This window comes from Molothrus aeneus, chromosome 30, assembly GCF_037042795.1.
Source record: "Molothrus aeneus isolate 106 chromosome 30, BPBGC_Maene_1.0, whole genome shotgun sequence".
NCBI classification, from domain to species: Eukaryota; Metazoa; Chordata; class Aves; order Passeriformes; family Icteridae; genus Molothrus; species Molothrus aeneus.
In genome coordinates this window covers 1481511-1506120 of record NC_089675.1, presented here as the reverse complement: position 1 = coordinate 1506120, position 24610 = coordinate 1481511, and the positions used below count along the sequence as shown (strand labels likewise).

Sequence of the window (24610 nt, the reverse complement as noted above, 5' to 3'; positions counted from 1 at the left end):
GGCGGCGGGCGCGGCGGTGGCGGCGCGGGGCCGGCAGGGGGCGGCAGTGGCGGGCGGAGGCGGCGGCGCGGCCCGGCCCGCTCAAGATGGCGGTGCGGAAGAAGGACGGCGGCCCTAACGTCAAGTACTACGAGGCCTCGGACACCGTCAGCCAGTTCGACAACGTGCGGCTGTGGCTCGGCAAGAACTACAAGAAGGTAAGTCCGCGGAAACGCGGCGCCGCCGCCCGCCCGCCGCCGCCACGCCGGGCCCGGCCTGTCACGGCGCCGCCGCCGCCATCGCGCCCCCCCTCCCCTCAGCGGCCGCGGCGGCCGCGCTGAGCCCCCGGCCCCGCAGTACATCCAGGCCGAGCCCCCCACCAACAAATCGCTGTCGAGCCTGGTGGTGCAGCTGCTGCAGTTCCAGGAGGAGGTGTTCGGCAAGCACGTCAGCAACGCGCCCCTCACCAAGCTGCCGGTGAGAGCCGCGGGGGGACGCGGCGGGACACGGGGACACCGCGGCCGGGACCCCTCGGGGCGGGTGGGGGACACGCGGGGAGATGGGGGCGAGGATCAGAGCAGGGGGTGTGGGGATGGAACCTCGTGGATCCGGGGAAGAGTCCCAAAGAACGGGGGACAAAGCCCAGATTGGGGAGAGCACCCCAAAGATGTGGGGACAGCAGCCCACAGGGCTGGGGACATGGCAGGGACAAGGCTCAGAGCTGGGGACATGGCCCTGGTGGAAAGAGACAAGGCTCAGAGCAGGGGGTGTGGGGATGGAACCTCGTGGTTGTGGGGTGAGGTGGGGAAGAGCCCCCAAGAATGGGGGACAGAGCCCAGATTGGGGAGAGCACCCCAGAGATGTGGGGACAGTAGCCCACAGGGCTGGGGACATGGCAGGGACAAGGCTCAGAGCTGGGGACATGGCCCTGGTGGGCAGGGACAAGGCTCAGAGCAGGAATGGTGTCCCCAAGGTGCAGGGATGGACCCTCATGGATCAGGGGTGAGCTGGGGAAGAGCCCCAAAGAATGAGGGAGGACAAAGCCCAGATTGAGGAGAGCACCTCAGAAACATGGGGACAGGAGCCCACAGGGCTGGGGACATGGCCCTGCTGGGCATGGACAAGGCTCAGAGAGGGGACAGTGGCCCAAAGGTGTGGGGATGGACCCTTGTGACCCCAGGGTGAGCCCCAGAGAACGGGGGACAAAGCCCAGGTTGGGGGGAGCGCCCCAAAGATGTGGGGACAGCAGCCCACAAGGGTGGGGACATGACCCTGCTGGGCATGGACAAGGCTCAGAGAGTGGGGACAGTGCCCCAGAGGTGCCAGGATGGACCCTTGTGACCCCGGGGTGAGGTGGGGAAGAGCCCCAAAGAATGGGGGACAGAGCCCAGATTGGGGAGAGCACCCCAGAGATGTGGGGACAGTAGCCCACAGGGCTGGGGACATGGCAGGGACAAGGCTCAGAGCTGGGGACATGGCCCTGGTGAACAGGGACAAGGCTCAGAGCAGGAATGGTGTCCCCAAGGTGCAGGGATGGACCCTCATGGATCAGGGGTGAGCTGGGGAAGAGCCCCAAAGAATGAGGGAGGACAAAGCCCAGATTGAGGAGAGCACCTCAGAAACATGGGGACAGGAACCCACAGGGCTGGGGACATGGCCCTGCTGGGCATGGACAAGGCTCAGAGAGGGGACAGTGGCCCAAAGGTGTGGGGATGGACCCTTGTGACCCCAGGGTGAGCCCCAGAGAACGGGGGACAAAGCCCAGGTTGGGGACAGCACCCCAATATCCAGGGAAGGTACCCCAGTAGTCAGGATGTCCCCTCAATGCCCGGGGACAGAGCCCCAGGGATTTGGGGACATGGCCCTGATGACCCCGGGACAAGGCCTCAGTGTCCCCAAAAACCTGGGGACAAAGCTCAGTGGGAACGAGGCCCCAGAGCCCCCAAAAAAGGCCCCAAAGGACAGGAGACAAAACCCTGAGTGGGGACAGCACCCCAATACCCAGGGACAGCATCTGAGCACTCAGGAACAGAAGCCCAGTATTTGGGGACAGGGGTCACAGTGAGGTGGGGACAAGGCCTGAATGGGGACAGCATCCCAAAAATGCAGGACCAGCACCCCAAAGCTTGGGGCAGAGCCCCAGTGGAAAGGGGGCAGGGACAGTGATGACCAGGGACAAGGTCCTGAGTGGGGACAGTGTCCCCAAAGAGCTGGGGACAGAGCTCTGAGCAGGGACAGCACCCCAATACCTGGGGACAGCCCTGGGGACAGCCCTGAGCAGGGACAGCTCCCAGAGCCTCAGGGACGTGGCCCTGGTGACACCGTTCAGCATTCAGGTGGCTTTGGGGACAGCAGCTGACCATGGACAGCAGCCAGTGCCAGTGCCCTGGTCAGGGACATGGCCTGGAGTGCTGGGGACTCTGGGACACTGTCCTGCTGGGAGCTGTCCCCAAGGACCTGGGGACAATGTCCCCACGCAGGGACAGAGCACAGCAGGGACAGAATCCCAAGGGGACACTGCCCAAAGGACACCAGGACAGCCCCAAAGGACCTGGGGACAGTGTCCCTACACAGGGACAGAATCCAAGGGGACACTGCCCAAAGGACACCAGGACAGTCCCCAGAGGACCTGGGGACAGTGTCCCCACACAGGGACAGAATCCAAGGGGACACTGCCCAAAGGACACCAGGACAGCCCCAAAGGACCTGGGGACAGTGTCCCCACACAGGGACAGACAGGTCCCCAAGTGGGGACGGTGCTACAGCACTTCAGGGACTCCATCCCAGCTTGGGGACCTGGGAGAGGGGATGGCACCCAGACAAGGGGATGGCACCCAGAATTTGGGATGTCACCTAAACATGAGGATGGCACCCCAACGAGGGGATGTCATCCTAGCAAGGGGATGGCACCCTATGAAGGGTTGGCACCCAGACAAGGGGATGTCACCCCAACAATTGGGTGTCACTCAGACATGGAGAAGTCAACCAGACCCGGGGATGTCACTCAGACATGAGGATGTCACCTAAATATGGAGATGGCACGCCAACAAGGGGATGTCACTTAAACGTGGGGATGGCACCCCAGTAAGGGGATGGCACCCTATGAGGGCATGTCACCCCAACGAGGGATGGCACCCAGACAAGGGGATGTCACCCCAACATGGGGATGTCACTCAGACATGGGGATGTCACCTAGGCATGGGAATGTCACTCAGACATGGGGATGGCACCCAGACAAGGGGATGGCACCAAGACAAAGGGATAGCACCCAGACATGGGGATGTCACTCAGACACGGGGATGTCACTCAGACATGGGGATGGCACCCAGATATGAGGATGTCACCTAGGCATGGGGATGTCACTCAGACATGGGGATGGCACCCAGATATGAGGATGTCACCTAGGCATGGGGATGTCACTCAGACATGGGGAAGTCAGGCAGACATGGGGATGGCACCAAGACAAAGGGATGGCACCCAGACAAGGGGATGTCACCTAGGCATGGGAATGTCACTCAGACACGAGGATGGCACTCAGACATGGGGATGGCACCCAGACACGGGGATGTCACCCCAACATGGGGATGGCACTCAGACATGGGGATGGCACCAAGACAGAGGGATAGCACCCAGACACGGGGATGTCACTCAGACACGGGGATGGCACCCCGAGGAGGAGCTGTCCCCCCATCAGGACGCTGTCCCTGTCCCCTGACCCCTCTCCCCTTACAGATCAAATGCTTCCTGGATTTCAAGGCGGGGGGAGCCCTGTGCCACATCCTGGCAGCCGCCTATAAATTCAAGAGCGACCAAGGATGGTGAGCACGACCCACCTGCACCCATCGGGGTCCTGGGGGGCTCCCTGCGCTGGGGGGGACAGGGGTGGGGGTCCCTGGGCTGGGGGACAGGGGTGGGGGTCCCCTCCTTGGGGGTGGTTGTGGGGTTGTCACCTCCAGAGCAAACGGGCGCTGGGATGTGTCCCCCCCCCTTTGTCACTGTGGACCCTGATGGGGTCCAGACACGTGTCCCAGTCCCTCCCCCCTCCCCAAATTCCCCAAATGTGGGGGTGCTGACGAGGAGACCTGAGCTGTGGCTTTCATGAGAGTCGCTCTTTTCTTCCAATAAGGCGGCGTTTCGATTTCCAGAATCCCTCGCGCATGGACCGCAACGTGGAGATGTTCATGACCATCGAGAAATCCCTGGTGCAGGTAAGAACCCCAAAGCCCAATCCATCCACACCCCAAGAACCCCCTCCCTGTGTCCCCCACCCCACTCCTCAATTCACAGCTTTGCTCTCACCTTCCCTCCCTCCTTCCCCAGAACAACTGCCTGGCTCGGCCCAACATCTTCCTGCACCAGGAGATTGAGCCCAAGCTGCTGGGGAAGCTCAAGGACATCGTCAAGAGGCACCAGGTGGGTGGCACTGCCAGGCTGGGCGGGGGGGTTCATGCCAATATTTAACCCTGGATTTAACCCTGGGTTCATCCCCCTGGGTGTCACACAGGGCACCGTGACCGAGGACAAGAGCAACGCGTCCCACATCGTGTGCCCCGTGCCCGGCAACCTGGAGGAGGGTGGGTGCAGGAGGGGGGGGTTTGGGGGGGTCACAGGGGCCTCCAAGGGGTCACAGGGGGCTCCAGGGGTGCAGGAGAAGAGTTTGAGGGGTCGTGGAGGGATCTGGGGGTGCAGGAGGGAGTTTTTGGGCTGTCACAGGGGGCCCCAGGGGTGCAGGGGGGTTTTGGGGGGGTCACAGGGGGCTCTGGAGGTGCAAGAGGGGGGTTCTGGGGGGCTCCAGGGGTGCAGAGGAAGATGGGTGCAGGATGGGGGTTTTGGGGTGCCACGGGGGGCTCCAGGGCATGCAGGAGGGGGGTTTTGGGGGGTCACAGGGGCCTCCAGAGGGTCATGGGGGGGGCTCCAGGGGTGCAGGATGGGGTTTTGGGGGCCACAGGGGGCTCTGGGGGTGCAGGATGGGGTTTTGGGGGGCACAGAGGGCTCTGGGGGTGCAGGATGGGGTTTTGGGGGCCACAGGGGGCTCTGGGGGTGCAGGATGGGGTTTTGGGGGGCACAGAGGGCTCTGGGGGTGCAGGATGGGGTTTTGGGGGCACAGAGGGCTCTGGGGGTGCAGGAGGGGGGGTTTGGGGGGCACAGAGGGCTCTGGGGGTGCAGGAGGGGGGTTTTGGGGGCCACAGGGGGCTCTGGGGGTGCAGGAGGGGGGGTTTGGGGTGTCACAGGGGGCCCCAGGGGTGCAGGGGGGTTTTGGGGGGCACAGGGGGCTGCAGGCTCCCCAGGATCCCTGCTCAGCCCAGCCCGTCCGTCTGTCCCGCAGAGGAGTGGGTCCGGCCCGTCATGAAGCGGGACAAGCAGGTGCTGCTGCACTGGGGGTACTACCCCGACAGGTGAGGGGGGGATGAAGATTTCGGGGACCCCCCCTGTGCCCCCCCCCCAAACAAATCTAACCCTGTGTCCCCCCCCCCAGCTATGACACCTGGATCCCGGCCAGCGAGATCGAGGCGTCCGTGGAGGATCCCCCGACACCGGAGAAGCCCCGGAAGGTACCGGGGGGGAACCTCCAGGTTTGGGGGGGCAGCTGGAGCCCCCCCTTCTTTCCCTGACCCGGCCACTGCCCTGGGCTGCAGGTCCACGCCAAGTGGATCCTGGACACGGACACGTTCAATGAGTGGATGAACGAGGAGGATTACGAGGTGACGGACGAGAAGAGCCCCGTGACCCGCAGGAAGAAGATCTCGGCCAAGACGCTGACAGATGAGGTCAGAACCAGCTCAGAGCCCTTTGGGGAGGGGTTCTGGGGGGTCTCACCCTGCTCAGCTGGAGCCCCACGGTGCCCCCCAGGTGAACAGCCCCGACTCGGACCGGCGGGATAAGAAGGGGGGGAACTACAAGAAGAGGAAGCGCTCGCCCTCTCCCTCGCCCACCCCCGAGGCCAAGAAGAAGAACGCAAAGAAGGGGTGAGCTGGGGGGGTTTGGGGGCTCTGGGGGCGCGGGATTTCAGCCTGGGCTCAGCGGTGATGGGGGTCTCTCCCTTGGCAGACCCTCCACCCCCTATAACAAATCCAAGCGTGGGCACCGCGAGGAGGAGCAGGAGGACCTGACCAAGGACATGGACGAGCCCTCACCTGTCCCCAACGTGGAGGAGGTGACCCTGCCCAAAACAGGTCAGTGTGGGGGGCAGCAGCCACCCCCCCCGGGGTCCCCAGCAGTGTGGGAGGGGTCCCCAGGGTGCTCAGCACCACTTTCCCCCCACAGTCAACACCAAGAAGGACTCGGAGTCAGCACCGGTCAAGGGGGGCACCATGACAGACCTGGGTGAGTCTGAGGAGCCACAGCAGAGCCCCGGGACCCCCAGCCTGGCAGTGCCCAAACCCACCCCTGTCCTCCCTTCCAGATGAGCAGGAAGATGAGAGCATGGAGACAGCTGGCAAGGTGAGCCCAGGGAAGGTGGTGTTGATGATCACCTGCTTCTCTCTCATTCCTTGTCCCTTTTTTGGGTACAAAAACTCTTTTCTGCCCTTCCCCTCATCCCTGGGGCTGCAGCCGGGGCTCTTGGTCTCATCCTGGTGTGGGTGAGGATGATGAAGGGCGCTCAAGGGAGTCTCTTTGCCCATGGGGTGCTGCTCTGTGGGGCAGGACGAGGAGGAGAACGGCGCGGGCAGCAAAGGGGAGCAGGCCAAGAACCCCGACCTGCACGAGGACAACGTGACAGAGCAGACCCACCACATCATCATCCCCAGCTACGCCGCCTGGTTCGACTACAACAGGTACAGCCAGCCCTGCTGAGGGGCCTCCCGAGCCGCCCTTCATCGCCTGAGGATGAGGAGGCTGCTCCCGGAGCCCTCCCTGAGCCTCTCCTCCCGCAGCGTCCACGCCATCGAGCGCCGCGCCCTGCCCGAGTTCTTCAACGGCAAAAACAAATCCAAGACCCCCGAAATGTGAGGCCAAAGCCCCTCTCCGTGCCCACCCACACCCCCCCCCCGGGGCCGTGCCCGGTGCTGAGCCCCCCGTGCCCCCCACAGATACCTGGCATACAGGAATTTCATGATCGACACGTACCGGCTGAACCCGCAGGAGTACCTGACCTCCACGGCCTGCAGGAGGAACCTGGCCGGGGATGTCTGTGCCATCATGCGGTGGGTCCGGCTGGGGGCTGGGCTGGCACCTCCTGGTGCTGCCAGCGGGCTGGAGATCCCGGGGTTTGGGGGCTGGTTTGGCACCCTCATGGTGCCAGGGGGCTGGAGATCCCGGGCTTTGGGGGCTGGTTTGGTACCCACATGGTGCCAGGGGGCTGGAGATCCCGGGCTTTGGGGGCTGGTTTGGCACCACCCACGTGGTGCCAGGGGGCTGGAGATCCTGGGCTTTGGGGGCTGGTTTGGTACCCACGTGGTGCCAGGGGGCTGGAGATCCCGGGCTTTGGGGGCTGGTTTGGTACCTGTGTGCTGCCAGGGGGCTGGAGATCCCGGGCTTTGGGGGCTGGTTTGGTACCCACGTGGTGCAAGGGTCCTGGAGATCCAGGGTTTGGGGGCTGGTTTGGTACCCACATGGTGCCAGGGGGCTGGAGATCCCGGGGTTTGGGGGCTGGTTTGGTACCCACATGGTGCCAGGGTCCTGGAGATCCTGGGCTTTGGGGGCTGGTTTGGTACCCACATGGTGCCAGGGGGCTGGAGATCCCGGGGTTTGGGGGCTGGTTTGGTACCCACATGGTGCCAGGGGGCTGGAGATCCCGGGGTTTGGGGGCTGGTTTGGTACCCACATGGTGCCAGGGTCCTGGAGATCCTGGGCTTTGGGGGCTGGTTTGGTACCCACATGGTGCCAGGGTCCTGGTGTTTGGGGGCTGGTTTGGCACCCACAGGCTGGCAGGGTCCTGGTGCTGGTAGGGCTGGGGGTCACTGTGGCACCCTGGTGCTGCTGGAGGGTCACCGTGGCACCCTGGAGGTGGCAGGGGGTCACTGTGGCACCCTGGAGGCGGCAGGTGCCACTGGGGCTGGGGGATCATTTTGGCACCATGGGGGTGGCACGAATCTTAGTGCCAGTGGTGTTGGGGGGTCCACACCAAAGCTGTGGCACCATGGCACTGGTGGGGGTCCAGTCCCATGGCACAGGGGTGCTCAGTGTCACCATGGCACAGGGGTGCTCAGTGTCACCCTGGCACAGGGGTGGCCAGTGTCACCATGGCACAGGGGTGCTCAGTGTCACCATGGCACAGGGGGGTCAGTGTCACCCTGGCACAGGGGTGCTCAGTGTCACCATGGCACAGGGGTGCTCAGTGTCACCCTGGCACAGGGGTGGCCAGTGTCACCATGGCACAGGGGGGTCAGTGTCACCATGGCACAGGGGTGCTCAGTGTCACCATGGCACAGGGGTGCTCAGTGTCACCATGGCACAGGGGGGTCAGTGTCACCCTGGCACAGGGGTGCTCAATGTCCCCCTGGCACAGGGGTGGCCAGTGTCACCATGGCACAGGGGTGCTCAATGTCACCATGGCACAGGGGTGCTCAATGTCCCCCTGGCACAGGGGTGGCCAGTGTCACCATGGCACAGGGGTGGCCAGTGTCACCATGGCACAGGGGTGCTCAGTGTCACCATGGCACAGGGGTGGCCAGTGTCACCATGGCACAGGGGTGCTCAATGTCACCATGGCACAGGGGTGCTCAATGTCCCCCTGGCACAGGGGTGGCCAGTGTCACCATGGCACAGGGGTGCTCAATGTCACCTGGCACAGGGGTGCTCAGTGTCACCATGGCACAGGGGTGGCCAGTGTCACCATGGCACAGGGGTGCTCAGTGTCACCATGGCACAGGGGTGGCCAGTGTCACCATGGCACAGGGGTGCTCAATGTCACCATGGCACAGGGGTGCTCAGTGTCCCCCTGGCATTGGTGGCTGCCCCCTCCCGTGTCACAGGGGTGCTCAGTGTCCCCCTGGCTGCCCCCTCCCGTGTCACAGGGGTGCTCAGTGTCCCCCTGGCATTGGTGGCTGCCCAGGGCTGTGTCACAGGGCTGCTCAGTGTCCCTCTGGCAGTGCTGGCTGCCCCCTCCTGTGTCACAGGGGTGCTCAGTGTCCCCCTGGCTGCCCACTCCAGTGTCACAGGGGGGTGCTCAGCGGGCTCTGACCCCCTCTCCCCGCAGGGTCCACGCCTTCCTGGAGCAGTGGGGTCTCATCAATTACCAGGTGGACGCCGAGAGCCGGCCCACGCCCATGGGCCCCCCGCCCACCTCCCATTTCCACGTTCTGGCCGACACCCCCTCGGGGCTGGTGCCGCTGCAGCCCAAGACGCCCCAGGTGGGTGCCGGGGGCGGCCGCCCCGCCGAACCGCGACCCCCCCCTGCCGCCCCCCGGTCCCCGCGCGGGGGCCGGGAGCGGGGTGGGGCGGGGGGTGGGGGATGCACAGCTTCGATCCGTGGTGCCTCAGGGCCGGCAGAGCGACGGCGACGCCAAGACGGGCCGCAAGAGCAAAGAGATGGAGGAGCTGGTGGTCAGCGAGACGGTGAAGGGCAAGCCGGAGCTGGTAGGCGGCTCCTTGGGGGTCCGTGCCCCCCGCGTGCCGCTGTGCCGAGGAAGGCTCCTTCCCTCCTCCTCCTCCTCTTCCTCCTCCCCCTCGCATGCCGCCCTGCCCCCGGGGAGCAGCGACGCGGTGGGGACGCCGTGATGGGGACACCGTGATGGGGACACGCACCGTGATGGGGGACTGGGGACACGCACCGTGACAAAAAGGCTTCTCCGGGCCACCGGGGAGGAGGGGACACGCCGATGTCCTGCCCCGCGGGCCCGGCCCAGCGTGTCCCCTGTCCCCCATCCCGCAGCAGCCCAGCTCGGCCTCGCAGCAGATGCTGAATTTCCCGGACAAGGGCAAGGAGAAGCCGGCGGACATGCAGAACTTCGGGCTCCGCACCGACATGTATACCAAGAAGAACGTGCCCTCCAAGGTGGGTGGGCGGGCACCCCTGGGTGGGTGGGCACCCCTGGGTGGGTGGGCACCGCCTGGGCACCCCCCCGGCCCCTCATCCTCCTCGTCTCTCCCGTCGTGCAGAGCAAAGCGGCCGCCAGCGCCACGCGGGAGTGGACGGAGCAGGAGACACTGCTGCTGCTGGAGGTGTGTGGGGACAGCAGGGGACAGCAGGGGACAGCTGGGGACAGGGGACAGAGGGGGATGGAGGGACTCAAGGGGATGTGAAGACCTGAGGGGATCTGGGGACAGGGAAATGGGGATGGGACGTGGGGACAGGGAAATGAGGACAGAGGATAGGGGATGTGGGGACAGGAAAATGGAGACAGGAGATGTGGGGACAGGGATGTGGGGACAGGAGATGTGGGGACAGCAGGGGTTGTGGGAACCCGAGGGGATTTGGGGACAGGGGATGTGGGGACAGAGAACATAGGGACAGGGATATGGGGACAGGGGACGTGGGGACAGGAGATGTGGGCATGGGATAAGGGGACAGAGAATACAGAGACAGGGGAGGTAGGGATGGGAGATGTGGGGACAGGGGATTTGAGGACAGGGGATGTGGGGACAGGGAAATGGAGACAAGGGATGTGGGGACAGGGGATGTGGATTTGGGGACAGAGGAAATAGGGACAGGGGATGTGGGGACAGAGAATATAGGAGCAGGGAAATGGGGACAGGGGCTATGGGGAGAAGGGATGGGACAGGGAAGTGGGGACAGGGGATGTAGGGCCAGGTCTGCCTGACCCCTCTGAGCCCCGTGCCCCCAGGCCCTGGAGATGTACAAGGACGACTGGAACAAGGTGTCGGAGCACGTGGGCAGCCGCACGCAGGACGAGTGCATCCTGCACTTCCTGCGCCTGCCCATCGAGGATCCCTACCTGGAGGACTCGGAGGCCTCCCTGGGCCCCCTGGCCTACCAGCCCATCCCCTTCAGCCAGTCCGGCAACCCCGTCATGAGCACCGTGGCCTTCCTGGCCTCCGTGGTGGATCCGCGCGTGGCCTCGGCCGCCGCCAAGTCCGCTCTGGGTAAGGGAGGGAGGGCGGGCGGGGGGATAAGGGGGATGGGGAGGGTGGGCAGGGGGCCGGGGAGGGCTGGAGGCACGGGGATGTGGGGAGAGGGGACAGGGGATGGGATATGGGAGAGGGGAGAGGGAATGGGGATGGGGGGAGAAGGGACAGAGGATGGGGATGTGGGGAGAGGGGACAGGGGATGGGATATGGGAGAGAGGAGAGGGAATGGGGATGGGGGGAGAAGGGACAGGGGATGAGAATGTGGGGATGGAGATGTGGGGAGAGGGGATGGGGACGTGGAGATGTGGGGAGAGGGGATGGGGATGGGATATGGGGAGAGGGGAGAGGGAATGGGGATGGGGGGAGAAGGGACAGGGGATGAGAATGTGGGGATGGAGATGTGGGGAGAGGGGATGGGAATGTGGGGATGTGGGGAGAGGGGAGAGGGAATGGGGATGTGGGGAGAGGGGATGGGGACGTGGAGATGTGAGGAGAGGGGATGGGGATGAGGGGAGTGGATGAGTCCTACAGGGAGAGGGGACAGAGATGTGGCGAGTGGGGATGGGAATGTGGGGAGAGGGTGAGTCCTATAGGGAGAGGAATGAATCCTATAGGGAGAGGGGACAGGGATATGGGGAGAAGGGACTGTGAGGAGTGAGTGAGTCCTATAGGAAGTGGAATATTGAATCCTATAGGGAGAGGGGATAAGGACTGTGGGGAGGGGGTGAATCCTATAGGGAGAGGAATATTGAATCCTGTAGGGAGAGGGGATGGGGATGTGGGGAGAAGGGACTGTGGGAAGTGGGTGAGGCCTATAGGAAGTGGAATATTGAATCCTATAGGGAGAGGGGATAAGGACTGTGAGAGGTGGATGAGTACTAGGGCATGACGAATATGGGGAGAGGGATGAGCCGCATAGGGGTTCCTATAGGGGAATGGGAAGACTGCGACAGGGCTGAGTCCTATAGGATATCCCATAGGGAAATAGGGTTGGTCTGATGGGGAGAGGGATGAGGAGCATGGGGAGACCACCAAATCCTCTGTGGAGATTCCCCTGGGGACATGCAACACCTCCCATGGGGATGGGATGAGCCTTCCAGAACCTTCCGTAACCAGCCAGGACCAGCCCGGAGGGGTCAGACCGAGCCCCCCACGGGCTGTTTGGGGCTGGGGGCTCCGGGGGATCCCTGCGGGGGTCCCGCTGAGGAACTGTGCCCGCAGAGGAGTTCTCCAAGATGAAGGAGGAGGTGCCCACGGCGCTGGTGGAGGCTCACGTGCGCAAGGTGGAGGAGGCGGCCAAGGTGACGGGCAAGGCCGACCCCGCCTTCGGGCTGGAGAGCAGCGGCATCGCCGGCACCGCCTCCGAGGAGCCCGAGCGCATCGGTCAGAGGGGCCGGGGGGCTGGGGGGGGAAGGCAGCGGGGTCAGGGGGGCTGGGGAAGGGGTCTGGGGGGCTGAGGGAGGGGGGGGATGGCATCGGTCAGCAGGGCTGGGGGCTCGGGGAGGGGGCTTGGGGGGCTGGGGAGAGGGGAGGGGGATGGAACAGGGGGTCTGAGCCACTCATGGGGGTCTGGGGAGGGGAGGGCAGGGGGCTTGGAGGGGGGGGATGGAACAGGGGTCGGGGCCGGGAAGGGGATGGGAAGGGGCTCAGAGGGGCCTGGGTGGGATGGAACAGGGGGTCTGAGCCACTCACAGGGGTCTGGGGGGGATGGAACAGGGGTCTGAGCCACTCACAGGGGTCTGGGGGGGATGGAACAGGGGTCTGAGCCACTCACAGGGGTCTGGGGGGGATGGAACAGGTGGAACAGGGGTCTGAGCCACTCACGGGGGTCTGGGGGGGATGGAACAGGGGGTCTGAGCCACTCACGGGGGGCTGGGGGGGGATGGAACAGGGGTCTGAGCCACTCACAGGGGTCTGGGGGGATGGAACAGGGGTCTGAGCCACTCACAGGGGTCTGGGGGGGATGATGGCACTGGGGTCTGGGCTGGGCAGGGGATGGGAGGGGGCTCACAGGGGGCTGGGTGGGGATTGTACCAGGGTCTGAGCTGCCAAGGGGCTGGGAAGGGGCTCACAGGGGCCTGGGTGGGATGGAACAGGGGTCTGGGGGCGTCCCGAGGGCATGGGGGGAATGGCAGCGGGGTCTGAGCTGTCAGGGGGCTGGGCAGGGGCTCCCGGGGGTCTGGGGATGATGGCACCAGGGTCTGAGGCCGGGTTTGTATCCCCAGAGGAGAGCGGGGCCGAGGAGGCGCGGGCAGAGGCGCAGCCGGCCGAGGAGAAGAAGGAGGCGAAGGTAAAAGGGGTCTGGGGGTTTGGGGGGCAAACAGGGCAGGATTTGGGTGCCCACGGTGCTGATCCTTCCCCAGGAACCCCGGGATGGCACCGCCGAGGAGGAACCCAAGGAGAAACCCGGGGAAACGCCCAAGAAGGAGGAGGAGAAGGGGAAGGAGGTGGAGGGAGAGAAGGAGCCCGAGAAGGGTGACAGTGACAGCACAGGTGAGCTGGACCCTGCAGGGCTGGGAGGGGGGACACTGATTCTCCCCCCCGTGGCACTGCTCACACAGCCCCACCCGGGCACAGGGGAGCCCGAGAAGGACAAGGAGGTGAAGGAAGGGCCGGATGAGGCGGCCAAGGAGCCCCCGGAGCCCGAGGCCGAGCGCAAGGCCAAGGTGGAGCGCGACATCGGCGAGGGGAACCTGTCCACGGCCGCCGCCGCCGCCCTGGCTGCGGCCGCCGTCAAAGCCAAGGTGAGGCCGGGCTTCCTGCAGCACGGGCAGGGCTTGGAGATTTCCCTTGATGTAAAGGGAAATCTCCAAACCAGGGCCAGGTTTATGGATAGTTGGGTGGTTGGGGTGAGTGTGTAGGGTAGCAGCACCCTATAGGAGGTTGGTGAGTAGGGGGAAGATGATGAGGGATGTTAAAATCAGGGCTCGTTTGTGTCCTTTTTTGTCTAAGGGGCATTTTTAGTTGTTTTGTAACTAGGTTGACAAACCATAGCTGGAGGGTTTGTAATTCATGGATGGTCTAGGGATGGTGGTAGGAGAGCTGGGAATGTTATTGAGGTGAGGATTAGTGGGATTCCTAGGTCAAAGAAGGTTGAATTCACGGTCAGGTTCAGGGGGTAGAGCTTGGAGCCATGGGTGGCTTGCTAGAGGGGGGATTTATTGATACAAACGAGAGAAGTTTGGGTGGGATAATTAAAGAGAAAGTGAGTCATGAAGTAAGCATGATAAAAAAATCTATAGGGAGAGGGGGACAGGGATGTGGGGAGTGTAGGGAGTCCTGTAGGAACAGGAATGAATCCTATAGGGAGAGGGGATAAGGACTGTGAGGAGTGGGTGAATCCTATGGGGAGAGGATGAATCCTATAGGGAGAGGGCACAGGGATGTGGGGAGAGGGTGAATCCTATAGGGAGAGGGTGAATCCTATAGGGAGAGGGCACAGGGATGTGGGGAGAGGGTGAATCCTATAGGGAGAGGGTGAATCCTATAGGGCGAGGGCACAGGGATGTGGGGAGAGGGTGAATCCTGTAGGGAGAGGGCACAGGGACTGTGGGGAGTGGGTGAGTCCTATAGGGAGAGGGTGAATCCTACAGGGCGAGGGCACAGGGACTGTGGGGCCCCCTGAGCCGTCCCCGTTGTCACCTGGCAGCACCTGGCGGCCGTGGAGGAGCGCAAGATCAAGTCGCTGGTGGCGCTGCTGGTGGAGACGCAGATGAAGAAGCTGGAGATCAAACTGAGGCACTTCGAGGAGCTGGAGACCATCATGGACCGCGAGCGAGAGGCCGTGAGTGCCCCCGAGGGTGGCACCGCCCCCGCGTGTCCCCCCCCCCGAGCGTGGCACCGCCCCCGCGTGTCCCCACCCCCCGAGCGTGGCACCGCCCCCATGTGTCCCCACGCCCCGAGGATGGCACCGCCCCCGCGTGTCCCCACCCCCGAGGATGGCACCGCCCCCGCGTGTCCCCACCCCCGAGCGTGGCACCGCCCCCGCGTGTCCCCACCCCCCGAGCGTGGCACCGCCCCCGCGTGTCCCCACCCCCGAGGATGGCACCGCCCCCGCGTGTCCCCACCCCTCACGTGAAAAGCGCCAATCGCTTGCATTTAAAATTTTAAAAGTTTGATAGTAATAAAATTATATATTTATACTTTATAAATATATAGATATAAATATACAAATATAAATATATATTTATATATCTTTATAAACTATAAATGTAGTTTATAAATATATATCTATGTATTTTTTATATATTTAAAAATATATATAAATACAGTTTATATTTTATTGTAATAGTAATGCAATTAGAGTAATAATAATTTGGACAATTTGAATTAGGACAAAATGAGACAATAGAAACAAAGAGTTACAGACTCTATACTGTATAGAGCATATATATATAAAATATATATATGTAATATATATATTACATATATATATAATGTATAGGTAATATATATTACATATATATATAATATATAGGTAATATATATTACATATATATTATGTATATATGATATATATATTATATATAGTATCCAAATTTTATATAAATAATATATATATTCAAATTTTATATATATATTTGAAGACTAATATAATATTCAACTTCTAACACAATACATATAATATTCAAAATTTATATATATATATAAATATAATGTTATATTAAAATTTAATACTAATATAATATTCAACTTCTAACACAACACGTATAATATTCAATTTTCTCTATATATAAATATATAAATATATAAATATATTATTATTATATAATAATATTAATATTTAATATTTAATATTCAAAATATCACACAACACATAAAATATTCAAATTTTTATATTAATATTTTAAATAAATACTTTACATAAATATTTTACACTTTTTAATTCAAATATATATAATATAATATAATATAATATAATATAATATAATATAATATAATATAATATAATATAATATAATATAATATAATATAATATAATATAATATAATATAATATAATATAATATAATATAACCCCCCCTGCCGTTTTCCCTCCTCATTTCCCCTTTCCCTCCCAGCTGGAATACCAGCGGCAGCAGCTCCTGGCCGACCGCCAGGCGTTCCACATGGAGCAGCTGAAATACGCGGAGATGCGGGCGCGGCAGCAGCACTTCCAGCACCTGCAGCAGCAGCAGCAGCAGCAGCAGCCGCCGCTGCCCCCCGGGGCACAGCCCCTGCCCGGTGCCGGTGCCCCCCTGGCCCCCGCCGCGCACCCGCTGGCGGCGCCGCCCGCCCCCAGCATCACCGAGCCCGTGGTGGGGCAGCCCCCGCTGCCCGGGGCGCCCCCCCCGCAGCCGCCGCCGCCGGTGCCCCCGGGAGCCGCCCCGGCCGTGCCGCACGGTGGGTGCGGGGTGGGCGGGGCACCCGGGGGGTGTGGCAAGGGGGGCTTGGGGGAGTGGTGAGGGGTTGGGGTCGCACTGGTGCTGAAGGTTTAGGGGTTGGGGTCTCGTTGGTGCTGAGGATTTGGGGTGGTTGGGGTTGGGGTCTTACTGGTGGTGAGGGTTTGGGGGTGAGGGTCTCATTGGTGCTCAGGGTTTGGGGTGGGGGTCTCACTGGTGCTGAGGATTTGGGGTGGTTGGGGTTGGGGTCTCACTGGTGCTGAAGGTTTAGGGGTGAGGGTCTTGCTGGTGCTGAGGATTTGGGGGGGAGGTCTCAGTGTTGGGGTCTGTCACTGATGCTGAGAATTTGGGGGTGGGGGTCTCACTGGGGGTGAGGGTTTGGGGGTGGGGGTCTCACTCGGGGTGCTCTCTGCAGTGCTCAGGGGTGAGGGGGGTCTCGGTGTTGGGGTCTGGGGTCTGTCACTGGTGCTCTCCCCTCTCCCCATAAGGGTGTGGGTCTCACAGGCACTCTCCCCCCATTGAGTGGTGCCTGATTAAGGGTTGGGGTCTCACGGTGCTCTCCCCATAAGGGTGGGGGTCTCACCATGCTCTCCCCACACTGAGTGGTGCCCGATTTAGGGTGGGGGTCTCATGGTGCTCTCCCCATAAGGGTGGGGGTCTCACTCTCGCTCTCCCCACACCGAGTGGTGCCCGATTTAGGGTGGGGGTCTCACCGTGCTCTCCCCATAAGGGTGAGGGTCTCACTGTGCTCTCCCCATAAGGGTGGAGGTCTCACCATGCTCTCCCCCCATTGAGTGGTGCCCGATTTAGGGTGGGGGTCTCACGGTGCTCTCCCCCCATTGAGGGGTGCCCGATTTAGGGCGGGGGTCTCACCATGCTCTCCCCCAATTGAGGGGTGCCCGATTTAGGGTGGGGGTCTCACCATGCTCTCCCCCAATTGAGGGATGCCCGATTTAGGGCGGGGGTCTCACTCTCACTCTCCCCACACTGAGGGGTGCCCGATTTAGGGCGGGGGTCTCACTCTCGCTCTCCCCACACTGAGTGGTGCCCGATTTAGGGCGGGGGTCTCACAGTGCTCTCCCCCCATTGAGGGGTGCCCGATTTAGGGCGGGGGTCTCACTCTCGCTCTCCCCACACTGAGTGGTGCCCGATTTAGGGCGGGGGTCTCACCATGCTCTCCCCCCATTGAGTGGTGCCCGATTTAGGGCGGGGGTCTCACGGTGCTCTCCCCTCCCCTCAGCCCCGGTGGTGCCGTTCCCCGGGCAGCAGCCGCCGCCTCCTCCGCCCTCTCAGCTCCTGCCGGGGACCCTCCCCGGTGGCACCGGCAGCAGCGGCAGCAGCGGCAGCAGCAGCGGCCACCCCTCCGTGCCCGGTAATGCCAGCCCGGCCGTGCCCCCCGTGCCCCCCAGCATGGCTAACCCCCCCCCTCCCATGGGCGACCCCTTCCCCGCTAACCCGCTGCATGGGGGGGCCCTGGCCAGCAGCATGGGGAGGGGGCTGCCCCCCAACACCCACCACCATCATCATCATCATCACCACCACCACCACCACCCCGCGGCGCTGGGCTCGGGGGGCTCGGGGGGCTCGGCCGCCGCGCACAGCCCCGCCATCGTGGCCGCCGTGCAGGGAAGCCTCCTTCCCACCGCCGGCCTCGTCGCAGGTGAGGAACCTGGGGGGAATTCCGGGGAAATCCGGGGAGAGTTTTGAGGGAATTTTTGAGGAAATTTTTGGGGAATTTTTTGACGAAATTTTTAAGGAAATTTTTGAGGAATTTTTTGAGGAATTTTTGAGGAATTTTTGAGGAAATTTTTGAGGAAATTTTTGGGGAATTTTTGAGGAATTTTTGAGGGAATTTTTGAGGAGATTTTGAGGAATTTTTGAGGAAATTTTTGAGGAATTTTTGAGGGAATTTTTGGGGAATTTTTGAGGGAATTTTTGAGGAATTTTTGAGGAATTTTTGAGGAAATTTTTGGGGGATTTTTGACGAAATTTTGAGGAATTTTTGAGGAAATTTTTGGGGAATTTTTGGGGAATTTTTGAGGAATTTTTGAGGAAATTTTTGGGGGATTTTTGACGAAATTTTGAGGAATTTTTGACGAAATTTTTGGGAATTTTTGAGAAAATTTTGAGGAATTTTTGGGGAATTTTTGAGGAATTTTTGGGGAATTTTTGAGGGAATTTTTGAGGAAATTTTCGGGGGATTTTTGACGAAATTTTGAGGAATTTTTGACGAAATTTTTGGGAATTTTTGAGAAAATTTTGAGGAATTTTTGGGGAATTTTTGAGGAATTTTTGGGAATTTTTGAGGAAATTTTGAGGAATTTTTGGGGAAATTTTTGAGAAAATTTTGAGGAATTTTTGGGGAATTTTTGAGGAATTTTTGGGGAATTTTTGAGGGAATTTTTGAGGAAATTTTGGGGAATTTTTGAGGGAATTTTTGAGGAAATTTTGAGGAAATTTTTGGGGAATTTTTGAGGGAATTTATGGGACATTTTGGGTGTGGAGGGAGGGGGAAAGGGGGCGGCGCTGCTCTGTGCTCTTTGCCCCCCCCTCCTCCCGCCCCTCTTTGTGTGTTGGTTGACGCCCCCTCCCCTCTTTGTGTGTTGGTTGACGCCCCCTCCCCTCTTTGTGTTCTCTCCCCGCAGACCAAGGCCCCCCCCTGCAGCCGGAGCCCATCTCGGTGCCCACCCCCAGCTCGGTGCCCACCCCCGTGCCCCCCACCCAGTGAGGCCCCCCCAGCCCGGAGGACGCTGCCGCAGCCCCGCCCCCGCTCCTCAAAGGACCCTCCCCGACCCTTCCTCCCCCTCCTCCTCCTCCTCTTCCTCCTCCTCCTCCCCTTCCTCCAGCTTTGGGATTTTTTTATGATCGTCCCGGATTTTATTTAAGTGTTGGTCTCCCGGGGGGGGGCCCCGCTTCCCCCCCCCCCCGGTTATTTATGAGACAGCTCCGATCCCACCTGGCACATGGGCATTTCCCCCCCACCCCTTCTCCAAAATCCCCTCCCTTCCTCCTCCTCCTCCTCCTCCTCATCCCTTTTTTGGTTTCGTTTTGTTGGGTTGTTTTTTTGTTTTTTTTTTTTTTTTGTTTCTTTTTTTTAAAAAACCAATAAAAAGAAAAATTCCAAGTCCCCGGGGCGGGAAGAAGAGGCCTGGTGGTGTTGGGTCTGTCTGGAAGTGGGGAGGGGGCACCACGACCACTCTGAGCCTTTCTTTGATTTTATTTGATGCTGTGGAGCAATAATTTAGCCGGTGGGGCTGAGGGGAGGGCGCTCGGGGGTGACAGAAAAATGAGGGAAAAAGGCACAAAATCGAGTGAGGAGGGGACAAGATAATGAGATAATGAGGGGGAGGGGGGGGGTGTACAAAATAATGGGGAGGGGTCTTCATCCACTCAGCACCATCCGGACCAGCTCTGCGGAGAGAAGAGAAAGAGGAGGGGATGTGAGGAGGGGTCTGCCGAGCCCCCCAACCCCAAATCCCGGAGAGAAGAGGCAGGAAAACCAAAAGTCAAAAACGGCTGAAGAGCTCAGGGAGGACCCAGCAGCCCCGAGGGAGGGCAGGGGGGGGGCTCCTTCCTGCAGCCCCCTCCCCAAAACCAGCCCTGGCACGCAGGGGGGGCTCCATGCAGAGAGGGGCATGCGAGGGGGGAGGACCAGGCAGCCTTTTTTTATTTTTTATTATTTTATTGCATTGTTTTTTGGGAAATATTAAAAAAAAAAGAAAAAAAAAAGACACCAGGGCGCAGCAGGAGGAAGGAAAAAAAAAAAAAAAAAAAAAAGGAAGGAATGAGAAAAACTTAAAAAAAAAATTTAAAAAATTGAGGAGGGGGCTCGGGGAGGGGGAGGCGTTACCCCTGCAAGGCGTCACCCTGACAAGATGTGTCTCACAAAGGCTGGGGGGAAGGAACAGACATGATGGTCAGGGAGGGGGTGGGGACGTGGGTGACCCCCCTGGGACCCCCCCCGGGACCCCCCCCGGGACCCCCGGGCCTCACCCTCGTAGTTGATGCAGCCGTTGCTGTCCTCGTGTCCGGCCACCAGCTGCTCCACCTCCTCCTCGGTCATCTTCTCACCTGGGGACAGCGGGGTCACCTTGGGCTGGGGGCACTCGGGGGTCTCCAGGGATGGGGGGGGCACTCTGGGGGTCTCCAGGGATGGATGGGGAGCGCTGGGTTTTTGGGGGGGCTTTAAAACCTCAGGTTGGGGTCACCAGGATCCTCCTGGCAGCACCTTTGGGACCCCTGAGGGCACCCAAACCTCCCCATGGAGCATCCCTGGGACCCTCAGGGTGCCCAAATCCCTCCTGGCAGCACCTTTGGGACCCTCAGGGTACCCAAATTCCCCCTGGCATCACCTGCAGGACCCTCAGGGTACCCAAATCCCTCCTGGTATCACCTGCAGGACCCTCAGGGTACCCAAATCCCCTCCTGGCAGCACCTTTGGGACCCTCAGGGCACCCAAACCTCCCCTGGGAGCATCCCTGGGACCCTCAGGGTACCCAAACCCCTCCTGGCAGCACCTTTGGGATCCCTGAGGTACCTCCACAACCCTCAGGGCACCCAGAACCGCCCCTTGGCAGCACCTCTGGGACCCCCAACACTCCAGAACCCCCCATCTCACCATCTCCAGAACCCCCAACCCCTTGAGACCCCATTTAGGAGACCCCACACCCAAATCCCCAGGACCCCACACCTTGGGGGCTCCATTCCCCACCCCCCTGAGACCCCCCAGACCCCCCATTTAGGAGACCCCAACCCCCTGAGACCCCCCGGACCCACATTTAGGAGACCCCACACCCAAACCCCCAGGACCCCACACCTTGGGGGCTCCATTCCCCACCCCCTGAGACCCCCAGACCCCTCATTCAAGGGATCCCCAGACCCCTCATTTTGAGCTCCCCACACCCCTGCACACCCCCAGACCCATTTCGACTTCTCCACCTCCCTGAGACCCTCCAGACCCCCCAATTTCAAGATCCCCACCCCCATTTCGGGGTGCCCACGCCGCTGCAGCCCCCCCAGCCCCTCACCCAGGGTGACGAGGACGTGGCGGATCTCGGCCCCCATGACGGTGCCGTTGCCCTCCTTGTCGAACACCCTGAGCCCCTCCACGTAGTCCTCGAAGCAGCCCTGGTCCTTGTTCTTGGCGATCGTTTGCATCATGGGCAGGAACTGCTCGAAGCTCAGCGTCTTCACGTTCATCTCTGAGCACGGGAATGGTGGGTGGGGGGATTTTCCAGGGTGGGGGGATTTTCCAAGGGTGGGGGGGCTTTTCCAGGGGGTTTTGGGAGAGGGGAGGTGTGGGGTTGAGGGTTTGAGGGTGGGGGTCTCGCTGGGGGTGTTCTCTGCAGTGCTCAGGGGTGAGGGTCTCTGGTGCTGAGAGTTTAGGGGTGGGGGTCTCTGGTGTTGAGGGCTTGGGGGTGGGGGTTCCACTGGTGTGGGGGGTTTGGGGTCTCACTGGAGCTGAGGGTTTGGGGTCTGTCACTGGTGTGGGGGGTTTGGGGTCTCACTGGAGCTGAGGGTTTGGGGTCTCACTGGTGCTGGGGTTTGGGGGTTTGGGGTCTGTCACTGGTGCTGGGGTTTGGGGTCTCACTGGTTCTCTCTGCAGTGCTCAGGGGTGAGGGTCGCTTGTGTGAGGGGGGGTCCTGGGCGGGCAGCAAAAGGGGGGGATCCCCCCCTCCCCACTCACCATCGCTTTTGGGGTTCCCCAGCACCTTCATGACCTCGGCGTTGGTCGGGTTCTGCCCCAGCGCCCTCATCACGTCCCCGCATTGGCTGTACAGGATCTTCCCGTCCCCCGTGCGGTCAAAGAGCTGGAACGCCTCCTTGAACTCTGCCGGGACCCCCGGGTCAGGCCGGGGCTACCGGGACCCCCCGGGACCCCCCCGGGACCCCCCCCGGTCAGTGCGAGACCACCGGGACCCCCCCCGGAACCACCGGGAACCCCGCGGGACCCCCCCCGGTCAGTGCGGGACCACCGGGACCACCCCGGAACCCCCCCGGAACCACCGGGAAGCCCCCGGGTCCTGTGGGACCACCGGACTCCACTGGGGCACCAGGACCACCGGGACCGCCCTGGGTCAGTGTGGGACCACCGGGACCCCCTCCAGGGCACCGGGACCCCCCCTGTATCAGTGCCAGGACCATCGGGGCACCGGGACCCCCCTCAGGGACCCCAAACACAGCCGGGACCCTCCCTCAGTTTCAGCAGGGCCGGGACCACCGGGACCCCCTGTGACAACATAACCGGGACCCCCAGGGCACCGGGACCACCGAGTCGGCACCTCCGGGACCTCCGGGACACCGGGGCCTCCGGTTTGTTCCACCGGGACCCCAGAGCCGCATCCCCGGGACCCCTCAGACCCCCGGTCGGGTTTCGCTCCCCGGTGGGATCCGGTTTCCCGGTAGGATCCGGTTCCCGGTAGGATCCGGTTCCCCGGTGGAACCCGACCCCGGGCCGGGATGCAGGAGGGGCCGCCGCCCTCGGGGGATGCTGCCCGTGCCCGGCGGGTCCCGTTCGGAGCCCGGCGGGTCCCGGGGCACCGGGAGCGCTCCGGAATCCGCCGGCCCCGCCCCGCAGGAATGCGCGGCCGGCGCGCGCCATGCCCATATAAGGGCAAATTGCGCAGGAGGGGCCCGAACCCCCCCGGCCCCGGTTCTGTCCCGATTCTGTCCCGGTTCCGGTCCCGGTTCCCATCCCGGTCCCGCACCCCCGGCCCGGTACCCCCCGGTACCCCCGGTGCCGCATCCCCCCCATCCCCCGCTCCGAACGGGGACTTTGCCCCGGAAAGGCCCCGCCCGAGGCCGCGTAGGAAGCGCCGGGGGCGGCGGCGGTGGGAGCGGCCCGGGGGGGGGGGTCCCTCCGCCGTGCCTGTGCCCGGTGCTCGCTCCCGGTGCCCCGTGCCCGGTGTCCGGTGCCGGTCACTCACCCGCGGTCTGCTCCTCCGAGAAGTCGCACTGCGGGGAGAGCGGCGGTCAGCGCGCACCGGGATGGGAACCGGGAACCGGGAACCGGCGGCGGCATCCCCGGTGCACGGAGCGGCCGCACGCGCTCGGTGCCCGCCCGGTGCCCGCCCGGTGCTCCCGGGACCTCCCGCGCCATCCCCGCCCCGGTGCGACCCCCGCCCCGGGCCCCCCGCGCATCCCCCGCCCGCGCATCCCCCGCGGTTCCCGTTCCCGGTTCCGCTCCCGGTTCCCCTCCCGGTGCCGTTCCCGGTGCCGTTCCCGGTGCCGTTCCCGGTGCCCACCATGGCGGCGGCCGCTCCCGTCCGTTCCTGCTCGTTCGGGCGTCACCGCGCGGCTGCGTCACGGCGCTAATGAGGGTGTTAATTATTCATGAAGGAGCGGGGCGGGGCAGCGAGGGGGACACGCCCCTTTTCCAGCGGGGAATGTTTTGGCTATAGATGGGCACGGAGATGGCACCGCCACCCCCCCATGGGGACATCGCAGAGGGGACATCAGAGAGGGGACATCGCAGGGACACCCCCATGGGGACATCGCAGAGGGGACACCTCAGGGGGACACCTCAGGGACATCGCAGAGGGGACAAACACAGGGACACCCCCATGGGGGACATCAAACTGGGGGACACCTACAGGGACACCCCCATGGGAGACATCACAGAGGGGACAACGCAGGGGACACCCATGGGGACACTGCAAAGGGGACACCCATGGGGACACCTCAGGGACATCACAGAGGGGACATCGCAGAGGGGACATCCCCATGGGGACACCCCCACGGGGACACCCCAGGCAGAGGGGACACCCCCATGGGGACATCGCAGAGGGGACAAACACAGGGACACCCCCATGGGGGACATCAAACTGGGGGACACCTACAGGGACACGCCCATGGGGGACATCGCAGAGGGGACATCACAGGGGGCACACCCACGGGGACACCCCCATGGGGACATTACAGAGGGGACACCTCAGGGACACCCACCCCCATTTTGGGGCCAATCCCACAGGGGACACCCCCAGGGACACCCCCAGGACCCCCTCTCCACTTTGGGGCCACGCCAGGAGGGTCCCAGGCTGGGGCCACCGCGGGGGTGACAGATGGGACAGCGAGGCCGTGTCCTCCCTCCTTTATTAGCGCGGGCAAGGGGAGGGCGTTGCACGGCGGTGGCGGCAGCGCGGTGACAGCCCGGGGACACCCCGGGGGCGGCACGGTGGTGGCATCGCAGCAGTGGCCTGGGGGTGGCATCTCGGTGGCATCCTGGGGACATCCCAGTGGTGACACCTTGGGGACATCCTGAGGACATCCAGGGGCATCCTG

The 24610-nt window shown here is 61.9% G+C and overlaps 2 protein-coding genes across 6 annotated transcripts; one reads left to right on the top strand and one right to left on the bottom strand.

Annotated features, from left to right (window-relative positions):
• The first annotated feature begins 58 nt into the window (after positions 1–58).
• SMARCC2 (SWI/SNF related, matrix associated, actin dependent regulator of chromatin subfamily c member 2) lies at positions 59–19387 on the top strand. 4 transcript variants are annotated; one of them, XM_066567641.1, is made up of 29 exons: positions 59–197; positions 337–456; positions 3712–3797; positions 4106–4187; positions 4300–4392; positions 4484–4553; positions 5306–5375; positions 5456–5531; positions 5616–5747; positions 5830–5945; positions 6028–6152; positions 6244–6303; positions 6383–6420; positions 6625–6755; positions 6855–6926; positions 7011–7124; positions 9119–9272; positions 9403–9498; positions 9797–9916; positions 10021–10083; positions 10707–10965; positions 12172–12333; positions 13176–13240; positions 13314–13443; positions 13528–13694; positions 14600–14734; positions 16010–16331; positions 17571–17702; positions 18976–19387. In XM_066567641.1, the coding sequence occupies exons 1-29, from the start codon at positions 87–89 to the stop codon at positions 19056–19058; spliced, it is 3384 nt and encodes a 1127-aa protein (XP_066423738.1). In that variant the 5' UTR covers positions 59–86; the 3' UTR covers positions 19059–19387. The 4 variants fall into 4 exon arrangements, with proteins under 4 accessions (XP_066423738.1, XP_066423737.1, XP_066423740.1 ...); XM_066567640.1 differs by having other exon boundaries at positions 9794–9916; XM_066567643.1 differs by lacking the exon at positions 9403–9498.
• A 142-nt stretch (positions 19388–19529) lies between these two features.
• On the bottom strand, positions 19530–23659 carry LOC136567875 (myosin light polypeptide 6). Of its 2 annotated transcripts, XM_066567657.1 has the most exons (7): positions 23575–23659; positions 23257–23284; positions 22017–22160; positions 21358–21531; positions 20324–20401; positions 20181–20221; positions 19530–19741 (listed from the first exon to the last, which is right to left on the bottom strand). In XM_066567657.1, the coding sequence occupies exons 1-6, from the start codon at positions 23575–23577 to the stop codon at positions 20193–20195; spliced, it is 456 nt and encodes a 151-aa protein (XP_066423754.1). In that variant the 5' UTR covers positions 23578–23659; the 3' UTR covers positions 19530–19741; positions 20181–20192. The 2 variants fall into 2 exon arrangements, with proteins under 2 accessions (XP_066423754.1, XP_066423753.1); XM_066567656.1 differs by lacking the exon at positions 20181–20221.
• Positions 23660–24610: the final 951 nt, after the last annotated feature.